This window comes from Mizuhopecten yessoensis, unplaced genomic scaffold, assembly GCF_002113885.1.
Source record: "Mizuhopecten yessoensis strain PY_sf001 unplaced genomic scaffold, ASM211388v2 scaffold11095, whole genome shotgun sequence".
Lineage (NCBI taxonomy): Eukaryota > Metazoa > Mollusca > Bivalvia > Pectinida > Pectinidae > Mizuhopecten > Mizuhopecten yessoensis.
In genome coordinates this window covers 521,034-548,936 of record NW_018408877.1, presented here as the reverse complement: position 1 = coordinate 548,936, position 27,903 = coordinate 521,034, and the positions used below count along the sequence as shown (strand labels likewise).

The 27,903-nt window shown below is 35.7% G+C and overlaps 2 protein-coding genes across 2 annotated transcripts in view; both read left to right on the top strand.

Moving 5' to 3' along the window:
• Positions 1–7,319, top strand: part of LOC110465643 — an 8,321-nt gene extending 1,002 nt beyond the window's left edge. The window contains exons 2-7 of the mRNA XM_021521601.1: positions 161–213; positions 1,576–1,664; positions 2,344–2,495; positions 4,542–4,603; positions 5,095–5,186; positions 6,397–7,319. Coding sequence (XP_021377276.1) covers positions 161–213; positions 1,576–1,664; positions 2,344–2,495; positions 4,542–4,603; positions 5,095–5,186; positions 6,397–6,848 — 900 coding nt within the window. The 3' untranslated portion in view covers positions 6,849–7,319. The remainder of the gene's footprint in view (positions 1–160; positions 214–1,575; positions 1,665–2,343; positions 2,496–4,541; positions 4,604–5,094; positions 5,187–6,396) is intronic.
• Positions 6,975–27,903, top strand: LOC110465625 (centromere protein C-like). Its single transcript, XM_021521574.1, has 19 exons — positions 6,975–7,010; positions 7,361–7,401; positions 7,689–7,759; positions 8,145–8,817; positions 11,031–11,090; positions 14,823–16,357; positions 17,594–17,761; positions 18,198–18,884; positions 19,315–19,353; positions 19,719–19,814; positions 20,007–20,414; positions 21,368–21,418; positions 22,087–22,197; positions 22,589–22,699; positions 22,916–23,020; positions 23,903–24,031; positions 24,592–24,767; positions 25,256–25,346; positions 25,986–27,903. Exons 1-19 carry the CDS (start codon positions 6,975–6,977, stop codon positions 26,084–26,086), a joined length of 4,689 nt encoding a protein of 1,562 aa, XP_021377249.1. The 3' UTR covers positions 26,087–27,903.

Here is a 27,903-nt window from a genome sequence, read left to right as displayed (position 1 = left end):
GCTAGACCTGGGTTCAAAACAGGGTCCGTCCAAACTAGCCAGACGTACTACCAATATACCATTGCGATTGTATCGATTAATGATTTGTGCTTTGGAAAACAGAATATTCTTGAATTACATAGTCTTCTCTTTCTTAATTCAACTGATGTTTACTTTGCAGAAGAAGAAGAAGGATTTCTTTGTCAATCCATTGAAAAACAAGAACATAGGATGGTATGTATACATGTACAATGTATGAACTAAATATAAACACAATTGACAAAGTTTGAAAATTACTATAATGTGTTGTGATGTGTTTATTTTTTTTATCTGATATGTTCAATCTAAAAATTGGCTATGTGTAATTTGATACTGCTGCAAGTATGTATGGTGTCAAATTGGGGTAATTTATCTGATTGGTTTAACTATCAATTGTAATGATATATATTCCAAAGAACAGTTTCTATATTTTAAGGTCACCTGAGCTTTGTTCAAGTGACCTTAATATTCTGATCGCTTTCCGTCCGTCATCGTCCGTTAACTTTTTGCATTTTCGACTTCTTCTCAAGAACCAGTGGATGGATTTTTTCAAACTTGGTCAGAATCATCCTTGGTAGATGCGTTAGCAAAATTGTAAAATTGGGATTCCTATTCAAACCCCTGGGGCCAGTGCGGGACCCCAAAGGGAAAATTAACCAATATTTCAAAAATCTTCTTCTCCAGACCCCCAAGCCATCCATTCTCCCTTGGGGAGGGGGTAAAGTTTACTATAGTTTATATAGGGAAATAACACTTTTGGGTATATTTTGACAATTTTCCGTAGGTAATTATTCTTACTTTGTGAGAACTGAATTATCCTTGGAGGAAGATGGTTTCCAAATTGTAAAATTGGGATTCATACACAAACCCTAGGGGCCAGGGCGGGGCCCGAAAGGGAAAATTAAACATATTTCAAAAATCTTTTTCTCCTGTCTCAGAGGTACTAGTAATTTTCTTTGTATGGATGGAACGGTCATCAGGAGCTTTGTTCAGATTGTAAATTTTAGGACCCCAAGCCATCCGTTCTCCTTTGGGGAGGGGGTAAAGTTTACTATAGTTTATAGGGAAATAACACTTTTGGGTACATTTTATCCATTTTCAGCAGAAAAATATTCAAACTTGGTCAGAATCATCTTTGGTGGATGAGGGTATGACATTGTATAATTGGGATTCCTGCCCCATTCCCTGGGGCTAGGGTGGGGCCCCAAAAGGAAAATTTACCAATATTTCAAAATTCTCATCCTTTGATGACATGACAAGTATTGTATTTCACTTAGTTTACATGCTGATTTCCACATCACATCTAAACAATAAAATAAAGCTACCAGTACCTATGATATAACTCAGGTGACCACTACCAGTACCTATGATATAACTCAGGTGATTGCTAAGCCCCTTGGGCCTCTTGTTTCTGAAGGTGATTATAATTTTTATGTTATTGCAATAAATTTCTGATGTGAATTCCTGTAAGAACTCACAAGGAACGTTTACAGCTACTCGGCTGTTATAAATTTTGACCTTATATCCATTTCTACTATGTTCAATGTTTTGTTGTAGGAGATCAGGACAAGACCTTCTTGCAGGAAAAGTCATCAGAGTTAATGAACAAGGATTTGAAAACTTAGAGGATTACTATTCAGAATCAGGTAATGATTTTTGTGAAGTTTTCAGTCAAAGCTGTACCGTTTTATGTTGTACATAATGTACTTCCATTAGTGGTTCTTTTGTGTCAGTACTAAAACTATATACACAGCAAAATCTTAATGTTTAATACACAGTAGAAATATAGCATACATGTCTATATATTTTTTGGTAATTCCTCACCAGGAAGCACAAAAACGGATTTGACTAACTTTTAAACCACTCACAACATATCTTTACATTTCTATTATTAAATCAGGACAATATATTACATTAGTTGGCCAAACAAAATTATACATCTGTAGGGTAACAACAACAACAAAACTGGGTAGATAGGCACTTATTTTTCAGATATTTTTTCAAACAGTTCTTGTCAAAAAAATGAACATAAAATCTTTATTGACAGAACATTGTACTTGCAATTAGATTGCAAATGCAACCCTAAACTTATATCTTTTAATTGTCCATAGTTTGAAATAAGATATTCAATACATATTTATGTAATATTGTTTTTAAAAACCTTATTTAATGCAACTTCACATTTGGTTGAAGTATTGAAAATGACTTGTTAGCAGATGATCAACTTTGTGTGTGTAGGTAAATTTTGTACAGAACTATATTATTATTGATAAAATTACCATTCATATGCATAAAGCCAGATATTTCTTTTTTTTCAACTTGCAGATGCTGATTTTACACAAGATTTGACAGCCAATATTTCTAGGGTGACCAGAAATTCCAAGGAGAATAAGTATAATAAGTCCATCGCTGAGAACCATGATGCAGAAAATGATGCTCTGCCACAGAATTCTAGATTTGAATCCAGCCAGACTGGGGTCAGTATTGAAAAACAGGCCATCTGCAGGCAACGTTTACCACTGAAATCGTATAGTGTAATGCATGACCCTAGTCAAATTAGAATGGAAAACCACAAAACTTTTGAATATAATAATTAAGTTTGATTTGCAATGCAGTTTTGTTTTTATTTTTAAGCTCATTTTTTGCTGTAACTAAAATTTTCCATACTCTGGTAGATGCTTTACAACATTAAGGACTTCCCACCCTTCGTAATACACATGCTTTTTTTGTCATATTTTCGTGTCGTCATTTCCGTATTGCGTATCGGGCATTCCATTATCGTAGTGTAAATTAAAGTAACACCAGGTAAACAATAGTACACGTGCGTGACGATGATATGTCAACACCCGATATTGAGACTTACTTGGAAATAAAGCGTATGATACAAAGACATAAATTAACTCACGGGAAGACTTTGACATACGATCAGACGACTTCAGGAAGGTCGTTTATGAGGGGCATTGAATGCAGACTGATGTGCTTTGTTTACACACCTGTACATTTCATGTGTAACACTAGTTCACAAGCTCAGGGTCACTACAATTTTTGTTGTCGAGCGAGTTACGCTCTGTAAGGTAAATCATTTCACAAATGCTATAACAATAGCTCTGTGAAAATAGTGTTTTATAAAATATCAAGATCCCTATAAAATGCTACCATGCGATAGCCTATGGTTACATATGTACCTGACATGTAAATATTCCAGGCGTAAGCGGGCTATTGAATGATGTCCAGAGTGTACGTGATTGAGAGTAATTTTGTTCCATAAAAGAGAAGTAAATTGACAGTTTCAATATCATAAATTAATTTGTTTCCGTCATTTTTGGTAAAGTAAAGAAAATAACTCATTGTATAAATTCTATCCCTCTACAAAATGTTCCGGTTTTTTCAAGGAAGACAACTCTCATCAGGATCAAAATGATTGTAAAATGTAAAATAAATGAATTATTAAAGCTTTGTGTATATTTAGTTCAATATATCACTCTTTTTGTATTAAACTATGTGTCCTGTTTGCTTTTAGCTTGTATATAACTACTTTTATCCATACAATTTCAATAAAAAACACTTTGTGTTTAAGTTATTTTATGATAAATACAATATTTGTAGGGTTGATTAGCAATGTTTCTTTTCAATTGTATTGTTGTAATAGTTTTGAACAATACCACACACCCGAAAATTGTGAAAGTGATAAATTGGACAAAAATTCAATTTTTAGTTCACCTGCTACTTTCAAGGTCACAGCGTTCAAATATGTCAAACAGTTCAAACAGCTTCTTCTGAAGAATTAAAAGGCATAGAATTATAATATTTGGCTGGTGACTTCCTGGGATAGAGCTCACCAAAGTTTGCGAATGAAAATGACCTCAACCTACTTTAGAGATCACAGAGGTCAACAACATTTTAATGGATTTGTTCTTGAGAACTAAAAGGAATGGATTCATAAGATTTGGCTGGTAGCTTTTTGGAATAGAGCTAACCAATTTGAGAAGGAAAATGACATTGACCTACTTACAAGATAACAGGGAAAAATATGTCTATCAACTTCTGAAGAAGAATCAAAAAGCCTAGAATTTTATGATAATATTTTGCTGGTAGTTTCAACAGATGGAGCCAACAAAGTTTGCGAGGGAAATATTTTTAGTGCAATATAATATTTAATGAGAATATTTTGCTATGACTGCTTAAATATTCAGGTGAGCGATACAGGCCCTCTTGGGCCTCTTGTTCAGTATTTTTTACAAAAAAAATTCCCAGTTTATCGGAATGCTTAGATTGTCATAAAATCATCTCTACATGGTGACCCAACCATTATGTGAAACTTTCATTGCATTCTACTGGTTAATTGCAAAAGGGTGGAGTCTCCTTAAGCAAGTCCAAGAAATAAAAATTGGTTTTAGATGCTTTAATAAGCCATAAATTTAAAGACAATTGAAATTCACAAAAGATGAAGAAAAAACAGTGACATTAGTTGACATAAATCTCAATGTTGCCACCCAATACATATCTCTCTCTTCCTCAAACAGCCAATGGGATCAAGTCAGTCCTCAAATATGTTTGCCTGGCTTAAGAACAAAAACATTGGAAGGTATGTACAGAGGATATATTGTTTGGAAGTGTAATTTTAAGTTGGAAATGATATAAGATGCATTATAAGTGTGTTTCTGTGTTCCTAGGATATTCATTATGACAATGTATTATCAGAGATAAATCTAGATATTTGTATCAGGTACCCTTTTTTTGAAAATAAAGGCAAATTTTGCAGTTTGAACAATGCAAAAATACTCAAACAGATAGACTAATGATTGTTTTATTGATCAAATATTACTGACAGTGTTTTCATGGACATGTTATAAAATTGTTGCATACATTTTTGGGTAAGTTTAGGAAAGGGGAAAATATGGCAATCATATTTTGAGGGGTATTGACCTATTATTGAATGGTCCTAAGATCAGTTTTTATAATAGCCTGATTACTGTAGGAATTTGTTGGAAATTGAAAGTAAAGGCTTAATACTGCCACAGTGTGTGATGCCAGGACGAGACTAACGGGAGACTGATGTTTCTATTTTACCAACAGGAGGACAGGGAAGGATGTTCTGGCAGGGAAGGTGATCACTAAAAACAGTCAGGGATTTGACAATATTGAGGACTACTTTTCTGAATCCTCCGGTAAGTATCTCCAGACTGTATTGTACTTTATAATAATATTCAAGCAAACAAGGAAATTAATAATGTGTATAAAAAAATATTTTTGTTTTGTTTATTTGTGCATGGAAATCAACTGGACTCTGTTTCATGGGTTACATATTTTTGTTCTGAGTGTATTTTATTTGAAGTCCACAAAAGTGAATCTAAGTTTACTTGGTAAACTTAGTAAAAGGAAGATATTTCCAACCCTTCTCAGCAAAATATAAGACTTTGATGTCAAGAGGTATAGAAATGGATAAGAAAGTTCCAACCAAGGGTTTTTCTGAAGTAAAACCAAAGACTTGAATAGTGTTTTTTTCCCCAGTATGGCATTCCATCTTCCAAGGGTGGGTGTTCCTTATCTTACTTACCTTGACATGAAAGAGTGCTTTTCTCTCATTTCAATTGCAATGATTAGATCAGAATCCAAGAAAAGGCATTTTGACTGGCTTCCATTTTGAAAGTATCAACTGTTCCCTTGAGCTTTTTAGATAAAAAATACAAAACAAAAAACTGGTCAGCAGGATTTGGCTTATTCCAGTATGTGCATAAAATTGATGCCATCTTTTGTTACATTTAATACATTATTTTAGGTCTTGGTTTTGTTATGTTTGCAGTTTTCTCATCATAGATTTCAAAAAGATTTTCTCTAGTTTGTGATGTCACATCAATGTTGTCTCATCGTTACAGGCGTAAAATTGATTGTGAGATAAAAAATAACATTCACATTCCTTTCTTGCCCGTAACTGTTCTATCAGACTCACACAGGAATGAGAGAATATCAGATGATTTAATCTTACCTCTTGAGCAATTGAACTCAAATGAAAATCACGAGTTTGAAGGGCTTGATGTCAATAAAGACTCAATGCTTACATTATCATCTGAATCATTATATTTTATGTAGATCATGTAAAAAAATCCCTATTGTCTATAAGTTTGATGGAGTTTGAAAATCATGTTTACAATTACCATGTAGAACAATTCTCTGCCTTTGTATTTAAACCCAAAAAGGCCAAACACGAGACAACAGGAAAGACTAAAGAGCAATATCATAAGTAAGAAACAAACCTGTTGTTTTTGTCCTAATGACATACCAGTATTGGTCTGTTACTGCCATGAAGTAAGGGTTAGTTTATATTATCCCTCGTTGTTGGTTTTAGGTTTTAAATATTTTGTCTTTGATTTTTCTCAGATGCAGAGAGTATGTTTATGTCCAAGAGCTGTATAAGTGTAGGTTTAGATAACACCGATGTTGTCTCTGAGAAGTCTGACTCTTGCCACTCTGTCAGCCAGGTAAGTTCAAGTGTAGGTTTAGATAACACCGATGTTGTCACAGAGAAGTCTGACTCTTGCCACTCTGTCAGCCAGGTAAGTTTAAGTGTAGGTTTAGATAACACCGATGTTGTCACAGAGAAGTCTGACTCTTGCCACTCTGTCAGCCAGGTAAGTATAAGTGTAGGTTTAGATAACGCCGATGTTGTCTCGGAGAAGTCGGACTCTTGCCACTCTGTCAGCCAGGTAAGTTTAAGTGAAGGTTTAGATAACACCAATGTTGTCTCAGAGAAGTTTTACTCTTGCCACTTTATCAGCCAGGTAAGTTTAAGTGTAAGTTTAAATAACCCAATGTTGCTCGGAGAAGTCTGACTCTTGCCACTCTGTCAGCCAGGTAAGTTTAAGTGGTGGTTTAGATAACACCATGTTGTCTCAGAAAAGTCTGACTCTTGCCACTTTATCAGCCAGGTAAGTTTAAGTGTAAGTTTAAATAACCCAATGTTGTCTCGGAGAAGTCTGACTCTTGCCAGCCAGGTAAGTTTTCTTTTAATTCAGCAAACTCCTATCTCGCATGACATTCAATGTTATGTCACAATAAAGACTATTATGACGTGTTTTACAGTAAGATATTTTAATTTTAATTTTTAACTAGTCCACTTCCAGGAGAACCAATACCTTTTATCTTTTAGTTTTATATAACATTTGAAAAGATTTTGGGAAAACGTTCTGTATATAAATGACTATTTAAGACTGGAAATATACACCTGCTACAGTTTATTTTTCTCTCTGAAAGATGGCAGTTTTCTCTCATACAGACAGACTTCTATTTGTCTTTTGTAGATATCCAACAGGATTGTTCAATTTTGTACTAATTATTCTTGTAGATATCTCAAGCAACGACTGATGGTCAAGCTTCTAATGACAGGTAATTAGTCCAGCAGAACTTATCAACATCTTTGTACCATGTTAATTCAGAAACTGATTGCTGGACCTAATTATCCAGTCTTAAATAATCTGTCAAAGTTCAATCTAAAGATTGAAGGACATATTGTTCTTTGATGCATTCGTCTTTTTGTCACATTCATTTGGGAGATGAGAGACAGTATTGCAATTTCATATACTCATTCATACTGAAGACATAAGTAATATATATATGCGAAACTTAACAAGAGGTGTAACAATTTAGTTAATGAGTTTTATTTACTCTCCTAGTGAAGACAGCTGCCCTACCCCTAGGCCTCAGCCATTGCCCCCTACTGCCAGCCTAGCTACTCCTATCCTTGGTAAGGAGATTTACCAGTATTTTGTTTCAGTATCATTAATTTGAGACAGGGATTGGTAAAAGAAACCATTAAAGGAATCTGTTCTATTAAATCAGAACCTTCATTAATGTTTCATTGATGACTTATATGTAAATTTACATTAGAGACACAGACTTCAGCAACAGTTGATTGAAAACATCTTTGTATATTAAACTGAGGCCATTTGTTCTGACTTCTTGGTACAAATGACTTCTACAGCAATTACCAGGATTAAATCTCTTTTTATTGTTATTATTATTTCTTAGTGGAGAAATTGGTGTTTACCTTATATATTTAGGTTCTGTTGATTGTGATTGTGTAGGAAACCAAATATTTCTTTGTACAGAATTATCTTTTTCTTATACAGAAGCATCTGAAGGGGAGGAGGACACACCTACAAACAAACTGCACAATAGTTCTGTCCAGAATGAGTCCTGTAGTGGAAAAGATGGAGAGATATCCTCTCACAAGGAGGTAAAGCGTCAGAGCAGAGGGAGTTTGAAAAACCAGGACATGTCCTCCGACGATGAAGAGGTTCAATTTAAATCCACAAATACTGGAGAGACATCAGAGGTAATGGCAATGTCTGAACAAACAGCAGAGGTGACTGCTGCTGCAGATAAGACTTCAGAAGACACAGCTGTCACTGAAAAGTTGACAGAAGACATAGCTGTCACTGAAAAGTTGACAGAAGACATAGCTGTCACTGAAAAGTTGACAGAAGACATAGCTGTCATTGAAAAGTTGACGGAGGTCACTGATGTCATTGAAAAGGTGACAGATGTCACTGAAAAGGTGACAGAGGTCACTGCTGTCACTGAAAAGTTGGCAGAGGTCACTGCTGTCACTGAAAAGTTGGCAGAGACAACCACAGTTGAGGACAAGACATCAGAGGTCACAGCCTTAATGGGAAAGTCATCAAAGAGTTATATCAGCAACACAATTAACATTGGAGGAAATGTGACAGGCTCCCTTACTAAGTCAGACGACCCAAGTATGGAGACAACAGGACCAATTCCCAGCTTCAGAACACGTAAAAAGTGGGTAAACTGTCACTTCTCATTTTCATAGTTTATCTAGGCTCACTATATAATCAAATGTGGTCATTTCAAATTCAGAAAACTTGAATGCCACATTTAATTGGATATCTTGATAGTGTCGCTGACTTTCCGTCTCTATGACGCCTGTCCTATTTTTCCACCTCTTTATCTTTAAAGGTAAAATATCTTGGCTGACTCCAACCCGATAATGTGAAAATTGTTTGTGTTGATGTGCAGATTTTGTTGGGATATTATTATCATATTAAATATTGTAAATATAAAATTACTCAAATTAAAACACAACTAAAAACTTGTGTTTGAAAGAAAGATTCATATCTATTTCCAACCATAAGATCAATTTTTATCTATTCATTATGTCAAGAATCATTGTCAGTGTTTTAACTTGTTTAAAATGCTACTGTGATGACATTAATCAGTATACAGAAGTAATGACGGGGTACTATTTCCTGACTAATTATTTGTCCGTTTGGCATCATGTGACAGTCTATAAAAAGTTATATTAACCCAAGAAGTTTATATTGTGTGCATTGTGAGTGACACTTTTTAATGGAGAGAGTGATGTTACTTTTGTTAGTTTGCTGTATCAACGCTATTTAATGGAGAGAGTGATGTTGGTTGCCTGTATCAATACTATTTTATGGAAAGAGCGATGTTGGTTGCCTGTATCAATACTATTTAATGGAGAGAGTGATGTAAGTTGCCTGTATCAGTACTATTTAATGGAGAGGGTGATGTTGGTTGCCTGTATCAATACTATTTAATGGAGAGAGGGATGTAAGTTGCCTGTATCAGTACTATTTAACGGAGAGGGTGATGTTGGTTGCCTGTATCAATACCATTTAATGGAGAGGGTGATGGTGGTTTGATGTATCAATACTATTTAATGGAGAGAGTGATGTGTGTTGCCTGTATCAATACTATTTAATGGAGAGGGTGATGGTGGTTTGGTGTATCAATACTATTTAATGGAGAGAGTGATGTAAGCTGCCTGTATCAGTACTATTTAATGGAGAGGGGGATGTTGGTTGCCTGTATCAATACTATTTAATAAAGAGAGTGATGTTGGTTGCCTGTATCAATACTATTTAATGGAGAGTGTGATGGTGGTTGCCTGTATCAATACTATTTAATGGAGAGGGTGATGGTGGTTTGATATATCAATACTATTTAATGGAGAGAGTGGTGTTGGTTGCCTGTATCAATACTATTTAATAGAGAGGGTGATGTTGGTTGCCTGTATCAATACCATTTAATGGAGAGGGTGATGGTGGTTTGATGTATCAATACTATTTAATGGAGAGAGTGATGTTGGTTGCCTGTATCAATACTATTTAATAAAGAGAGTGATGTTGGTTGCCTGTATCAATACTATTTAATGGAGAGAGTGATGTTGGTTGCCTGTATCAATACTATTTAATGGAGATAGTGATGGTAGTTGCCTGTATCAATACTATTTAATGGAGAGAGTGATGTGTGTTGCCTGTATCAATACTATTTAATGGAGAGTGTGATGTTGGTTGCCTGTATCAATACTATTTAATGGAAAGAGTGATGGTGGTTGCCTGTATCAATACTATTTAATGGAGAGAGTGATGGTGGTTGCTTGTATCAATACTATTTAATGGAGAGAGTGATGTTGGTTGCTTGTATCAATACTATTTAATAGAGAGGGTGATGTTGGTTGCCTGTATCAATACTATTTAATGGAGAGGGTGATGATAGCCGCCTGTATCAATACTATTTTAATGATACCTAGGCGCTACCACTTCCTGCTGACTAAAATGTGATGTTAAATGGACCAGTTTGGTGTCAAGAAAAAATATAGACTAACAGTAGAATGAAAAACAATAACACTATTGGAGCCTTTTGCATTTCTCTATTATCCATATAATTTTATCGATCTGAGAAAGTAAACACACTGCCATGCTCACAGTAAGGACAAATGGGAGGATTGAGCTTCCGTGTAGTAAACATTACTTGATCTTGGACTTTATCCTCAGTGGTAGATATTTTTCTCTAGTTGATAACAGTATGATAATGATATATGACTACAACAGAAGGCGACAATGGGAGAGTATCACATATGTAAATCAATGGCAGACGTAAAAGTATTTCTGTTGTAGTATCAAACTATCTAAATGGGTAACCCTCTCTTGTTTATAACAATTAACACATCTGTTTTTCCTTGCCAGATTATCATTCTCAGCCCTGGAGAAGAGCTTGATGATAAAAGAGAACAAGAAAAAGAAACGGTAAATAAACCTATACCACCAATGTATTTCTTTCAAGCTTAAGTATATCATCAGGGGGAAAATGTAATGCAAAACTCATGTGGTTTCCCACTCATGTAAGATTTTGAGCTAAAAGAATATTTTCTACTTATTTGTAAATACATAGCACCTACAATTAACCAGGATAAGATTGAGGGACAGTGTTCCCTTCCAGCTTTAGAGAAAAGTAGAATACCATTTTGCAGTATATGACAGCCCTTTCACAATGCAACAGAAATGTCTGGGTATCATTTGGATGTATATAGAGTGTAGCTTTACTGCTGTATATGACAGCCCTTTCACAGTAGAACAGAAAGGTCTGGGTATCATTTGGATGTATATAGAGTGTAGCTTTACTGCTGTATATGACAGCCCTTTCACAGTACAACAGAAAGGTCTGGGTATCATTTGGATGTCTATAGAGTGTAGCTTTACTGCTGTATATGACAGCCCTTTCACAGTACAACAGAAAGGTCTGGGTATCATTTGGATGTATATAGAGTGTGGCTTTACTGCTGTATATGACGAGCCTATCACAGTACAACAGAAATGTCTGGGTATCATTTGGATGTTTATAGAGTGTAGCTTTACTGCTGTATATGACGCCCTATCACAGAACAACAGAAAGGTCTGGTTATCATTTGGATGTATATAGAGTGTAGCTTTACTGCTGTATATGACGCCCTATCACAGTACAACAGAAAGGTCTGGTTATCATTTGGATGTATATAGAGTGTAGCTTTAATGCTGTATATGACGAGCCTATCACAGTACAACAGAAAGGTCTGGGTATCATTTGGATGTCTATAGAGTGTAGCTTTACTGCTTTATATGAGGAGCCTATCACAGTACAACAGAAATGGCGGGGGATCATTTGGATGTATATAGAGTGTAGCCTTACTGCTTTATATGACGAGCCTATCACAGTACAACAGAAATGGCGGGGTATCATTTGGATGTATATAGAGTGTAGATTTACTGCTTTATATGACGCTATCACAGTACAACAGAAAGGTCTGGGTATCTTTTGGATGTATATAGAGTGTAGCTTTACTGCTGTACATGACGAGCCTATCACAGTACAACAGAAAGGTCTGGGTATCATTTGGTTGTATATAGAGTGTAGCCTTACTGCTGTATATGACGATCCTATCACAGTACAACAGAAAGGTCTGGGTATCATTTGAATGTCTATAGAGTGTAGCTTTACTGCTGTATATGACAGCCCTTTCACAGTACAACAGAAAGGTCTGGGTATCATTTGGATGTATTTATTTAGAGTGTAGCTTTACTGCTGTATATGACGAGCCTATCATAGTACAACAGAAAGGTCTGGGTATCATTTGGTTGTATTTATTTAGAGTGTAGCTTTACTGCTGTATATGACGAGCCTATCATAGTACAACAGAAAGGTCTGGGTATCATTTGGATGTATAAAGAGTGTAGCTTTACTGCTGTATATGACGAGCCTATCATAGTACAACAGAAAGGTCTGGGTATCATTTGGTTGTATATAGAGTGTAGCCTTACTGCTGTATATGACGCTATCACAGTACAACAGAAATGTCGGGGTATCATTTGGATGTCTATAGAGTGTAGCTTTACTGCTGTATATGACCACCCTATCACAGTACAACAGAAATGTCGGGGTATTATTTGGATGTATATAGAGTGTAGCTTTACTGCTTTATATGACGCTATCACAGTACAACAGAAAGGTCTGGGTATCATTTGGATGTATAAAGAGTGTAGCTTTACTGCTGTATATGACGAGCCTATCATAGTACAACAGAAAGGTCTGGGTATCATTTGGATGTAATATAGAGTGTAGCTTTACTGCTGTGTATGACGAGCCTATCACAGTACAACAGAAATGTCTGGGTATCATTTGGATGTTTATAGAGTGTAGCTTTACTGCTGTATATGACAGCCCTTTCACAGTACAACAGAAAGGTCTGGGTATCATTTGGATGTATAAAGAGTGTAGCTTTACTGCTGTATATGACGAGCCTATCATAGTACAACAGAAAGGTCTGGGTATCATTTGGATGTATATAGAGTGTATCTTTACTGCTGTATATGACGCCCTATCACAGTACAACAGAAAGGTCTGGTTATCATTGGGATGTATATAGAGTGTAGCTTTACTGCTGTATTTGACGAGCCTATCACAGTACAACAGAAATGTCGGTGTATCATTTGGATGTATATAGGGTGTAGCTTTACTGCTTTATATGACGCTATCACAGTACAACAGAAAGGTCTGGGTATCATTTGGATGTCTATAGAGTGTAGCTTTACTGCTGTATATGACGCCCTTTCACAGTACAACAGAAAGGTCTGGTTATCATTGGGATGTATATAGAGTGTAGCTTTACTGCTGTATATGATGAGCCTATCGCAGTACAACAGAAATGTCGGGGTATCATTTGGATGTATATAGAGGGTAGCTTTACTGCTGTATATGACGCCCTATCACAGTACAACAGAAAGGTCTGGTTATCATTGGGATGTATATAGAGTGTAGCTTTACTGCTGTATATTACCAGCCTATCACAGTACAACAGAAATGTCGGGGCATCATTTGGATGTATATAGAGTGTAGCCTTACTGCTGTATATGACGAGCCTATCCCAGTCCAACAGAAATGTGGGGTATCATTTGGATGTATATAGAGTGTAGATTTACTGCTTTATATGACGCTATCACAGTACAACAGAAAGGTCTGGGTATCTTTTGGATGTATATAGAGTGTAGCTTTACTGCTGTATATGATGAGCCTATCGCAGTACAACAGAAATGTCGGGGTATCATTTGGATATATATAGAGTGTAGCTTTACTGCTGTATATGACGGGCCTATCACAGTACAACAGAAAGGTCTGGGTATCATTTGGATGTATGTAGAGTGTAGCTTTACTGCTGTATATGATGAGCCTATCGCAGTACAACAGAAATGTCGGGGTATCATTTGGATGTATATAGAGTAGCTATACTGCTGTATATGACGAGCCTATCACAGTACAACAGAAAGGTCTGGGTACCATTGTATATAGAGTGTAGCTTTACTGCTGAGGTTATTGATATCTCAGTTGGAATCCAATTACTTTTGCCTGATTTGAAAATTTTGCTTGTGAAAGAAGACCACAGATTTCTTGTATTCCAATTTATCTAGAAAATAAGTTGTATTAAAAATAACTTAAGAAAACAATTACGTGGGTAAGAAGAGAAATTATTTATAGATTGGAAATTGGTTACGACTTAAAACAGATTTATTATGTAAAGTAAGCTGGCGTTGAAAGTTGAGCTATGAATTTGTTGCTGAAAAATATAAACTGCAGCCTTACTGTCAGGATTTTTGATGTATAGAAGTTTTTAAATTAAAATGAAAATAAGAAAGAGAGAGAGAGAGGTATCTCAGATATGAGAAAAGAAATTCAAAGATTCCTTATCAGTGACTCTTTGAAGTACTCTACCAAGATCTGATAATTCATGTTTACCTTTATAAGTTAATTGTATGTGAATTTTATATTACATTTGGTAAAGGCCTTTATTTGAATATTAAAACATTTCCTCTGTCCTTGATACTGATTTTAAGTATTTAATAATTCTAGTAGGGTTTCCTGTCTCCTTTGGAGCTTGGTACTAGCTGTATTTTTGGAGCTTGGTTTTAACTGTATTGTTTTTCTCTACTGAAACTTGTGTTTATTTCCAGGAGCACTAGTGAGGTGTCCCCTGTGGTTAACAGTAACCCGTTTATCAATAGATCTGGGACCAAGTCAACTAGCAGTTCTATAATGGAGGATACAGGGGACAGTAGTCAGACCTCTGCTCCAGAGTCGCTGGACCAGATGAGTGACTGGTATGTTGAAGAAGAGTTCAGGATTGTGAGTGACGATTCTGTATCAAAAATCGCAGAAGCAAAACGGAAATCCAAGGGAGGCGTGAAACTGACAAGAGGAGGGAAATCTCAGTCACAGAGTGGGAAATCAGTTGAAAGGCGTACATCTAAAGCAAGGGAGGAAAATGTCCCGGATCGTGAGAGTTCAATGTCAGTGAAAATGCAAACAGCAAAATCAGTAGGGAAACGGAAATCACAAATAGTTCCTCCCAACGTTGGGGAAGAAAGCATTGAGACAAATTCTCAAAATACAAGCAGTACAATGAGAAAGAAAAGCTTGAAACGAAAATCTAATAATGAAGGTGAGAGTTTTAAGGCAGAAGTGAAAACAGCAAAATCAGTAGGGAAACGGAAATCACAAATACAACAAGCAGTTTCTGCCAAAGATGCTGAAGAGAATGTTGACGAAAATTCTCAAAAACAAGGTAAAACATTGAAACAGAAAATCCTGAAACGGAAATCTATTGCTTCTGTTCCAAGTAAAACTGCAGATCAAAGCAATGGAAAGGACAAACATACAAAAGGATGTGAAGATTTGGGTGAAAAACAAACAAAGGCGAAAAAGCGAAAATCACTAGCTGTCAAAAATAGAACCATGTATGAGGGAAACAAATCAGAAAAGGTGGAATATTCATATGATTCGGACAACAGCAGTGTGATTATTGACGAATATGAAAAAGAAATTGAGAAAGAATTGAAATCTAGGAAATCAAGAGCACACAAGCCTGATTATGTGTCGGGGAAACCTTCCAAGTCTGTGGCTGATGCTGTGTCGGGGAAACCTACCAAGTCTGTGGCAGATGATAATGTAAAATTAAACAAAAATGTTGTGAAAAAGCGAAGAACATTTGTGTTAGGTGATGATGACTCGGAAACAAAAGAACCTTTAGAACGCATTCAAACAGACATAAAAAATACTAAGGCAAGTGTGAGCGATACAGGAGGATGGTCTAGTAGATCCAAGGTCACAGACACAGGGGACATAAGTACCAAAAAACGGGGACAGAAAAATAAGTCTTTACTTGAGAAAAAGCAGGGAGAAACTTCTCATGATATGGACATTGAAAATGATGGAAATAGCTCTGAAAAGGTTTTTGATGATGATTTGAATAAAAAGGAAGGAAGTGTCGTTAAAAAGCCACTTAAAAGGATAGGAAGGAACAGTAGAAAATCTTGTCCTCAAATTAGATCTATTCCAACTACTCACCCGTCAAATGACACAGAAGACAATGGTGTTGGTAAAAAAATGAGGAAGAATGGAAGGAAATCTTACCCTTCTAAATCTGTCCCAGCTCGCCAGTCAAAAGGCATGAAAGACCACATTGATGAGGGTAGCATAATGGATACAGGTAAGTCGCACGGTAGGGAATTTGGTGGTGGAAGTACAATTTACACATACTTTGTAAGTAAGAAGGAATAAATTAGCTGTTTTTTATATTATGGAATCATTATTACTGCGAAAATAAAACCCCTGAAAAATAAACCATTCTGTATAAACTTATGATGAACTGACACATCCACTTGGTTGGTTAAATCTACAGAGATGGTTGATGTTATCATGTAATTAGGGTATATTATGTGAGATCTATTTTTGTGGATTTCATGTCTAGCTGCCGTGCATGGTGTTGCAGTAAGAATGTATTAATAAGCAATTATTTTTTTGTGGAAATACTGTTACGCTAAACACATGAAAATTAGAACCCTGAGGAAAAAACTTTCAGAACGCACTTCAGGAAGTAATCCATCCACATGACTGGTTGACATGTCGGTTGATTTTATCATGGAATTAGGGTACTTTTACTGTAAAATAGGTATCGATTCCATCATATTTAATTTCAATATTTAGGGAATGTACAAATGTTATAATAGTGATTGAATGTGCTGGTCTTCTATGAAATTGGTCTCAACAATAAACTATGCATACAGTTTAAAGAACAATGTTTTCAAAACAAAAGGAAACGGAAAAAAATTGTTTGTTTCTCTTTCCTTTAATTAGATTATAAGATCAGATAATTTACTATGATTCTCTGCATATATCTGAGCAGGCCACTTTAGGGGTCACATTCCGATGAGTGATGACCTTTTAATCAAACCAGTCAGTATGACACCTTCAAAATTAACATCATTAGAAAACACAGGTATAAACATCGGCATCCAGGTGTTGTATGAAATGCCACAACAGCATATACTACGGCATATGATTTCTGATACCTATTATGAGACTTTCATAGTAGATTTTGAAAGCAGCTTACAGTCGGCTTACATTCTTCCTAATGTTGTTGAAAAGCCTGTTTCATGATTAATGATTAACTGATAAATATATACTGTTCCTGGTTATCAGAAGTAGAGGTTGAGATTTTCTACAGAGGATCGTTTACTTTTCATTCATTGGTCACAATCTTAAAACATCCATTTATTCACTGTTAAAAAATTATACAAAGACATTTTGTGAATCTAACACATCTAGTGACTGGGTTCAGCATAGAGGAAATCTTTACATGAATATCACAGTAGTACTTAGAAAAAGTATTGTTTTCAAAGATGCATGTGGCAATAATGATATGTACTATCTTGTTATATGACAGATTGTGTTACAGCAGCTGATGAGGATTTACCTTGTGAAGACGTACCTGTTGAGGAAGAACCGTGTGAGGATTTGCCAGACAAGGACTTATCTAGTGACAACTTACCTGATGACAATATACTTGAGGAACAGGAGCAAGACATTCGTAAAAACCGTAGGCCCAGAAGAGGTATTTTTGTATACATGTTTAAATTAATTCAATATGTTACTGTAATGTAGATCTACCATATATAAATGGCTTGTAACATCATTCATGTTATCTTATGCATTTCTAACTTGAACAAGGTTCAATCATAATAATAGATTTTCTTCTTTGGTAACAAAAAAACTAATTTATAATTCACAAAGGTTTCATTTGGTTATATGTTCACAGCTTGGCAAAATATACAAAAATATCAGCCCCTTAGATTGCTATTTAGAACAGTTTAAGGCATTGCATAAAATTAAAAGTTTACAAATGCCTTTTGGATATAAAGACACAAAAAAAAATGACCACACAAAACTAATATGCTACACAGCAAAACAGTATTTCACTTCTGGATACACCACTGTAGGCAGTCTTAACTCGCTAGAGATTTGTCTGTATTTGTAACTTTATGATTCAGCTGTTGCAGCCAAAAGGAAACCTGATAAGAAAACAAAGGGTACTGGTTTATTAAAACAAACTTTGTCAAAGAATAAAACAAAGAAAGGAGTAACTGAGAAGAAAAAGGGGATGCCAGAAAAACAATCCAACGTGTTAAAAACAGGAAAAACGGAGCCAAAGCAAGTTTCCACAGCAAAGGGCAAACTTAGGAATGAACAGGTGTCGGAGAATAAACCCAATAATGGGTCAAAATCTAAGTCCAAGATTCTTTCTAAAGCAAAAGGGAGAAGAAAGCAGAAAATCAGCATAGGATATGTGGAGGGGGACTCATTGACTTGTACTCCAAAAATCTCGTCTAATTCTTTAACACTATCAAAGACTGCAGCAAGGACATTACAGTTAGACGTGTCTGAGGAACAGGAGGTTGACAACCTCGACATCAATGAAAGTGTTTCAAATGTGCAATCTTCACAGAAAAACAAGATGTCTTCAAGGAAAAATAGTTTATCAAATCGAAAATCAAAGAAACAAAAAGGTAAAAAAGGAGAAAATGTTGCGAGTAGGGAAAATGATGATGAGAAGGAAGTTTCTGCTGTCATAGTTTCAGACCCAGTGCCTGCTGACAATGATATTCCCATGCTTTCTCAGTCTAAACAGTCCAATCTCCGCAGGAGCCTACTAGCAAATACCATATTGTCACCTCAAGGTAGGTTTGTTAATTCAGAGGTGTTTATTTGACCTTAATTGTAGACTTAATATTTTTATAGTTGTTTCTGTCTCCTCTGGAGTTTGAATGATTAATTTTCTGAATTTGACATTAATCTCCGATCTGCATACTTCGAAAGTTAAAGATATATGTACCCTAATTAATTTATGTGTTCTTTTTCAATTGTACATGTCCTAACATTTTCGTTTGATGGTCAAATTTTCACTTGAAATAAAAGAGAAAAACATTTTGATTGGAACATGTAAGAAGCAAATCATATATCTTTGTTTCTATATTTCTTTGAAAAACTAGATGAGTCTTTTTCATCAGAGTTCTAGTCTTATTTATCCAACAACAAGTGAAGTATAGAACAAAGATCTTTTTTCGTGGATGCATATTGGTGATTGTGTTTTGTTTCTTTCAATGGTAGGTTCTTTTACCCCCTTTTCTGCAACACCTGGATCAGAATGTAAGTACTCATGCTTGTTTGCATCATTTCATAAGACAGCCTATAAAATCCTGGTCTTGATTTTTCTGTCGTTTTCAGTTCGTCTAGAACCCCTGACGCCACTGGTGATTGGACATCATATGCTATTGTCTCGTTGTGCCATACTATGGTATCAAAGCAAAAAATATTGAAACAAAGTGACAAAATGCTACTTATGTGCATATTTTATGAGAAGAGAAACAATTAGATGATGAGATGCAAGTTTTTGATCTGACACTTCCCATTGATCTTATTCTTGGAATGATGTTCTGTAAAATTTCAATCTCAACTAACCCTCGATCAAGATTTGTTATTTTCTCTTATGGTCAGTTATTCAATTGTTGCAGTTACCCTGACTAGAAGGGAGGAAATGTTTCGCAGCGGGGTGTCATTTCGTCAGCTGAAGGTGGAGCGATCAGGAAAAAAATCTATCTCACAGAATAGTATGTATTTTAAGTTGTTTACATAATTTTTAAAGTAAAAATATTCAGAAATAAAGCACATTTAATTATTTCTTTTTATTTTGTGTGAGCGGGTGTTTGTGTGTGAAATTGTATTGATTAACACCTGTAATGAATAAAAACACAAAAGTCAATGAAGAGAGAAACTATATCCCAATTATTGCTTTATTTAAGGAAGCAAAACATCAGATATTGAAGACAATGATCAAGATGTTGCTGTTGATAAAGATGAAGATGACGATGATCAAAACCTGGATGCTGATGAGGATGTACAGGATGAGGTTGATTATGGAGATGAAAATGGAAATGACTTTCCTCAAAATGAGATAGATGATGATATCAGGGATGCACAAGAGTCTTCTCCTAAACAACAAAGCACCTCTAACAGGAAACAACTCGCGAGGAGGAAGTCTGGACTGTCGAAAGGGCTATTAGGTGCCACACCAAAGTCTTCCTCTTCGCCAGCAAACCTCACTCCCTGCCTTGTTACACCGGGTAGAAAGAGTTTGAGTAAAGCGCGTAGGGTCACCATCAGCAACCAAGTCACAGAGGCTGTGTATATCGTCCCATCCGATACCTCGTGTGAGTTGTGTGATATGTTAAACCAAATTAACCACTGCCAGTTCATACAGCATACCAGTAGTGATGGACAGTTGATTTAAAATCCTAATCGATAATTGGTAGTAGTTAACCGATCGATGATCAAATGCATAAACGGTTCCTAATTTCATAGGACTGAATACCAACATAAAGTGAGAACATTTCTATTACATCAATAGACAGAGTTGCTTACTATACACAAGGTTTCATTCTTTTATATTGAATGGATTTCAAGCAATTTTTATCAATCATATAGTAAAAATCATAAGAATATATGACTCAATGCATTTTTTACATTGAAAACATTTATCATTTTGATTTTAATGAAGAACCGTTTATATCAATATTGGAATTTGCAATCGATAATCGGAATCCGAAAGGACAAACCAATTGATTTTCTATCATAGTCCATCATCAGCCCATCACTACATACCAGATCAAATTTTGCAAGGAAAAATATAGAATCTGTCACTCTTGTGTGATGTAGACAGAGATATATCATCCCAAGGGAAAATATTTGAAGTTCAGTACAAGGCTTTACCACATACTAAATTTCAAATATCCTATCTCAAGGGTGGAGATTGTTCTGTCTGCATCACACAGGAGTGATTGGTCCTATTTCTCCTACACTTTTCTATTGTAAACCCAGTGTACCACACTTTTATCAAGGGTGCATGACATGTGGGACAAAAATTGATGATGCCACCATGGTTACACTGCATAAGAGCTGTCTTTTCCTAGGCTAGGAACATGCCCCCCATAGGCCTGTGAAATTGTTTTGATTTGACATCTGCATGTTCATTCAAATTACAATACTACATATAAGTCTGGAAACTATTTTCTGTATCACTTCTGGTTTTATCTCTGAAGTTGACTACTGGTTTGTCTTGGATATGTTTGTGTTTAAGTAACAAGGTTTACATTTGTTATTACAGCACCAGACTCGCCAATCTCCTCCAAGGCTAGTCGGCGCCCCAGTATTCCTGGTAACACTGTTCATATCAATATTATATTCGCTTGACAGTTGTTTCTGTATATATATATATATATATATAAACATCCAGTTACGTAAAGAGTGTCAAACCCTGATAGCCTGGGTACCCAACTAACAATGCTAAGACCCTCATAGACTGGACACCAACTTACCACACTGAAACACTGATAGTCTGGGCACCAACTAACCACACTAAATACCAGATAGTCTGGGCACCAACTATTTAACCACACTAAATACCAGATAGTCTGGGCACCAACTAACCACACTAAATACCAGATAGTCTGGGCACCAACTTACCACAATAAAACCTTGATAGTCTGGGCACCAACTGACCATGCTAAAACCCTGATAATCTCAGTACCAGCTCACTTTGCTAAACACCCATTGTATTCAGAAAATTTGCGGACTTTCTTTGTCCTAGAACAGTTTTATGTTTGGAATAGAAGGCTGCATGGCCTAGCAAATGAATTTTATAATTTGAGTTCAAAATTACCACCTGTTGGTTCATGAATTACAAAGAGATTAATAGAAAAAAGATATCGACTTTGAACATCCATCATCACTTGGTTATTGTAAAAGTTTCAGAACCTATGATAAATAAACTAGTTTTGCTGTTCAATAAAAAAAAATGTGAGAATAAATTTGTAATTTACACAGGTGGTGAGCTTACAACGTACATTTCCATGTCATCCACGCCTATACATGCCTGTGAGAGGACCACAACAGAAACACCAGAGCCGTTCCAGAAACCAGAGAAATGCAAAATCAGTAAGTCACACTGATGAACTATGCCATGCTTCCCCATCCACTGTGTGGAGGGTTTGCATTTTCCATATAACTGAAGTTAGTTTTTAATGTTTCTCAAAGTTCAAATGGAATACCAAACTTTCTGCAGCTCTTAACCAACAAAAATGGACTAATAAAGATTACTGAACAAAGCTATTAACACATTTCCATACTTGTTCATCGAGACATCAGATAAGTGTTTGAAGGCTAAAAGTAAGGTCAAAAGGTCACTTGGTGCAGCTATTCACCGAGCTATAAGGGGGGAATGTTACTCTGTTACAGGTTAGAAACATCCCTTTGTCTGTAATACACTCATTTCACTGTGTAGTTATTGTCTACTTAAGTCCTATATTATCATGGAATTGTTTGTCAGTACTGCCGGACCCATCTCCCCCTGATGGTGTGAGAAGGTCACAGAGGACGAGGGTACAGACTTTGGAGTGGTACAAGAATGAACGAGTTGATTATAAATACAGGAAGTCAGGTAGGTTCTTCTTGAGTAATTAAAACTTTACCCTTGCAGCTTCAACTATTGACTCTATAACATTTTTAGAATACTTGATTTCATTCGGTTTATGAAAAGATTGCTATCCAAAAATGTACGGGTAACAAAAAGAACAGTTGAGCTATACCAGGCCCTATGAGCGTCTTGTTATAGGGTAGAATATGGTATACAATTGTACTTTTTTTTTTGTTACAGGCGGATTTGTTATAGCGGGAATCATTCCCTCACAAGAAGCTAAGATCTTGGAACATGAGAAGAAAAAGAGAAAAAATATGCAGAAAGCCCATAAAATGAAAAAAAGTAGGTACCTTATGACACATCAGTTGCATATATTCACTCCACTTGGTTTGGGAGAAAATACCTTGATACAACATTGTAAATATTTAGCTGTTCAAACCCTTTTCCTGCAGTGTAATTTTAGTTCTATGATTTATGAAAAAAAATGAGAAAAAGAAAGGAATTAAGAATCAAATCATTTATTCATACTTTTGGTAACACAAGGGTAAGTACCCACAGTGACCTGGAACTTTAAAGTCACGACTGAGAGGTATAGGCCCTTCCAAAAATGTGCATGCATCATTAATGGTGTCCATAAATGGAAAATGATATTGACGGTGTATAGACTGTTGGGCTGTATACACTGCATAAAAGCTGTGTTAAGTTTCGATTCTACCTCATGATGAGTACAGGTTACGGGCTGCCAGGAAGCAGCTGGGCTGTAGAATAACCCTACATATAGGTGCCACAGTTTCCCCATAAATAGGGGTAGGAGTTGAGTTACACTACAGGGATAAGGCCCAAATAAATATGTGCATCAAATGAGAGCCCCCATAAGGGATACCATTCTATTCTATTTCACCTGGAGTATGGGGCTCTAGTGAATCCACCCATGGATCTGACACATTGTGGGACAATAGAAGTGTTGGATCACCTTACAGTATTAATGTGTGAATAAGGTACATATTTTATGAAAATGAACACTGCATTCCAGTCATGGCAGGGATTTAGTGACAGATTACTAATCCAATTATTACACAAGTATAAAGGAGCATATTGATCTAGTGTCAAAATCCTCAGGATTACACAGAAAGGTGGTCGTTTGATATGAAATTGAACTATTTGATATTATGACAAATTGACAGACCAAAATTTATGATTGTTAACTATCACTTTTTTATTCAGAGAAGAAGAAGGCCGCGTCACCACCCAGAAATCTTTCTATGCACACTCCAATTCCATCAGACATGAACCTCACGGTGTCAGACGAGATTCCTGTGATGAACCCCGACACAGAGGAGGAAGTGTATGTGGGTAAGTAGTGCAGTCCGTGTACTGGTGCATCACAAGTTCTCAGTGTATGACACAGTTAATGAGAGGGGAAATATTCATGTTGATACTTACTATTTAAAACATTAATGTCACGGTGTAGAAGTATCCTCTCAGACATGTTTGTTGGTCTGTCTGCTGACATTAGGTTAGCGTATTGTGAATATAGTATGGTGTCCACCTAACCTAGCATACTGTTCCGTGCCCAGTAAATAGTGAGAGATATATGTTTAAAGGGAAATATCTTGTTCAATTGTGACTATTTAAAAATCACATTATCTTGAGTGACAAAACAATTGTAAAATATTATAAAGGAGCTAGGATTGCTCATTCCCATTGAGTGAAGGGAGTGTACTTCCTTTGTAGGGTGATAAAATGGTGTTGTTTTCCCTACCCCTGAGTAGGTTGTGGTGAGGTAACTGTGGGGTTGTAATCAGAGTGTTAATACATGCTTTGAGATAGCTTCTCAGTTTTTTATGCCATGCAAATAACAAATATGTTGGCATTCTTTTTGGAAATATGTATATAATAATTGTCTTTTACAGAGTGTTTTGCCAGTAAAGACAGTGGGGTGTTTGTGGGTCCCTCTGGTAAGCAGCCCTCACCTGAAGATCCCTTCGTAATGTCACGTATCCTGGACCAGAAGGGGTTCGGCACTGGCATGTTATTGTTGCGCCCCCTGCAGGAGAAGACAATTCAGATGGTCAGCCGAGGCACTCTGGTATGGCTACATGTTCCAATGAATGTTTACTTTGTTCAGGTTTTGCATAGACTAAATTGTTAAATAGATGTATCCTCACTTCATATTTCTAGTGATAATTTCCCAATAGTGAGTGGAGACAGACTGGTAGTTCTATATATCATGAGCTAGAATTTACTGGTGGCTTTTTCAATGATAATATTGACAAACTCATAAGTTTACCAAAGGAAAGCCAGGACATTCGTAATTGTGGTTGATTAGGATCACAGCAGTGCACCCATTTTTTTTTATTTCAATAATTTATTTTCTAATACCCTGTAGTAGTCTATTAATTGAATTGAATGGATTTTTCTACACAATTAATACCAAATATTACAATAAGCAAATTAGTATGTTTTATTAACTTCACTTGTGTAGTCTAGTTTCTGTATGGTTCAGTTTGAACAGTGTTATCAACTAGACAAATATTTTGTATCAGGTTCTTTCCATCTCTCCACTTTTTGTTTCAGATTTTCCTGCTGGCGCAGGGTGTGATAACGATGACAGTGCACAAAGCGTCTGTCATCATGGAGGCTGGCGACTCAGCCTTTGTTCCCAGAGGTCAGTGAAACATTGTCACTGTCTCCTCACTCCGTTCTGTGAGGTGCAGATTTCTGAAGACTGAAAGTTCATTGACTTGACTTGACTTGATTTTATATCTGTAGACAAGTTTGTCTAAAGTAATGCTTCCTCTTGAATAAGATTATGGAATAAGATTATGAAACTAGATACACATCCTCATTTTACAGGATATATACCCATTCTTTCTATTTATATATGCATGTTGTCCAGAACTAAGTGATGCTATCTGCTACAGACTGTAATGAACCTTGCTAACATTGTCATGGTACACAGCAATTTTCTTTATTTCTCCATGTTGTAAGGGACCTTCAATATTAGTCAGTTCATTTTTTTCTGAAACTCATTTCTTTCGAAAGATATTTTAAGAAGAAAAGTATTGGGTAACAAATATCTCTTCAGCCTTTTTTTGTGAAAGATGGAAAGATTAAGAGAAAATTGTATTTTGTTGTTTTCAATGTTCATGACAGTACACCTACCTACCATGAAGCCCCAGCCAATTTTTATGGAATATGTATGTAACTGACTTGAGTTCACAGCAGCACGAACATTAAATATGCCATTTAATCCCTATGTGTAATAGTGTATGAATTGTTAAATCTGTAAATTCTTTACTTACAGGAAACACATACAGCATGAAAAATCTACGCTCAGAAGAGGCAAAACTTTCCTACACAGTTTTGAAGGAAACACTTGATACTAGTAACATGTGGACATCTTGAATTATCTATCAACCATACATATACTGTACATTGTGTATACCATCATAGAAACCTCAAGTTATCGGTCGTACAGATGACATACATGGAGCTATACCATCATAGAAACCTCAAGTTATCAGCCATACAGATGATATACATGGAGCTATACCATCATAGAAACCTCAAGTAATCGGCCATACAGATGACATACATGGAGCTATACCATCATAGAAACCTCAGGTTATCGGCCGTACAGATGACATACACGGAGCTATACCATCATAGAGACCTCAAGTTATCGGTCGTACAGATGACATACATGGAGCCATACCATCATAGAAACCTCAAGTTATCGGCCATACAGATGACATACATGGAGCTATACCATCATAAAACCCTTACATTATTGACTATACAAAAGAGAAGCAGTAATTTCTTACAGTGCATACATGTGTTATATATTTTCATATGTTAACTAGCACCAGATCAGGGTTTTTTGGGATTTTTTTTATTACGATGATAAAAATAATCAAATCTATTTCAATTTGTGTAAAATTTGACATCAAAAGATGCAATTTTGCTTAGTATAGGAATCATCGAAAACTGCATTATTAGGAATAGAAAATGAGGTCAGTATGTTACTAGATTGTACAGTAGTAGTATTTTTGTAAAGATGTTGTATAAATCCACATACCTCGGGTCAGTGTTGCTGTACAAGGCAACATTAATCTGCAGTGTGAACATAAAATCATGTTTTTGATTATCACATATTTATTTCAAAATGTCCAATCAGAATCATACATATGGTGGGAAACATTATATACATTGTATATATATAGATATATAATACAATTACAATTCATCTAATGCCAATTATGATTTTCTTTAGATATATCACTTTCTACATTGTAAACATATTATATGGATAACCAGCATTTTCTCAATGTTTCTAATCAATAATATTTCTGCACACATGCTAACATGTGGAAGTGTTTAATTCTGGTATCTATTATTTATTCTTTTAAATATATTCCGGTTTATTGGTAACTGTCCTCCATAGAAACATGTCTTTGCCATGGTGACCTATAATGATAATTGTTTTGGTAAGGGATTCCATCAATCTCCAGGTGTAGTTGGTTCTCTCTTGTCAAAGGTTGATAAGTGTGTCAGGAATGACTGACCTAAAGTAAGGTGGAGAGACACAATTCATGAGAAATGGTCTTTATTTTAATAAGATATCTGTATGAAGCTTTTATTTGCCACTAAGTCACTGAAATGGCCCCAATCCAAACTAAATTTTAGTGTTTTTTTCTATTCTTGAGTTCTTTTTTTTCTATCATAATTCACCATTATTGATATTCACTATTAAATGTAAATGATAGTATTTATTGATAGAAATGAATTTTAAATTTGATTTTGAATAAAATGTACATTGATAAAAATGTAATGCATTACAAAATGTTTGAATGTTTTCGGGTATAAATCCTGGCGGACCTGCAAATGTTTATGCAGGCCTTGTAATGCTTTGTCAAGGCTCGTCTGAAAGCACCATCAGACTACTAGGTCCGATGCATGGTCTTTACCCCTTTCACCCCTAGGTAACTAGAGAGGACTCTACCATACATCTGGATGAGTCCATGATGGTCTACAGTGGTGAAAGGGTTAAAGCAGTTTGAGTGTTAGGTGTACATACATTTTGTGTAAGTAGTCTATAAAATATCAACTATTATTGAGTGGTATTACTTTTGTTATATGTCTTCCTAAATAAACTAAAGATGATCAGCTGCTTGTGTTTCTACTGTGTCTTACAAATATATCAAATAAACTGGTACTCACAT

Bases quoted from the DNA above. Each gene is read 5' to 3' on its own strand.
- LOC110465625 (XM_021521574.1), top strand. From the start codon at position 6,975: ATGTTGTCTCGGAGAAGTCTGACTCTTGCCAGCCAG. The intron at 16,358-17,593 runs GTAAGTCGCACG...GTTATATGACAG, and splicing joins GGGTAGCATAATGGATACAG to ATTGTGTTACAGCAGCTGAT. The intron at 17,762-18,197 runs GTATTTTTGTAT...TTTATGATTCAG, and splicing joins AAACCGTAGGCCCAGAAGAG to CTGTTGCAGCCAAAAGGAAA.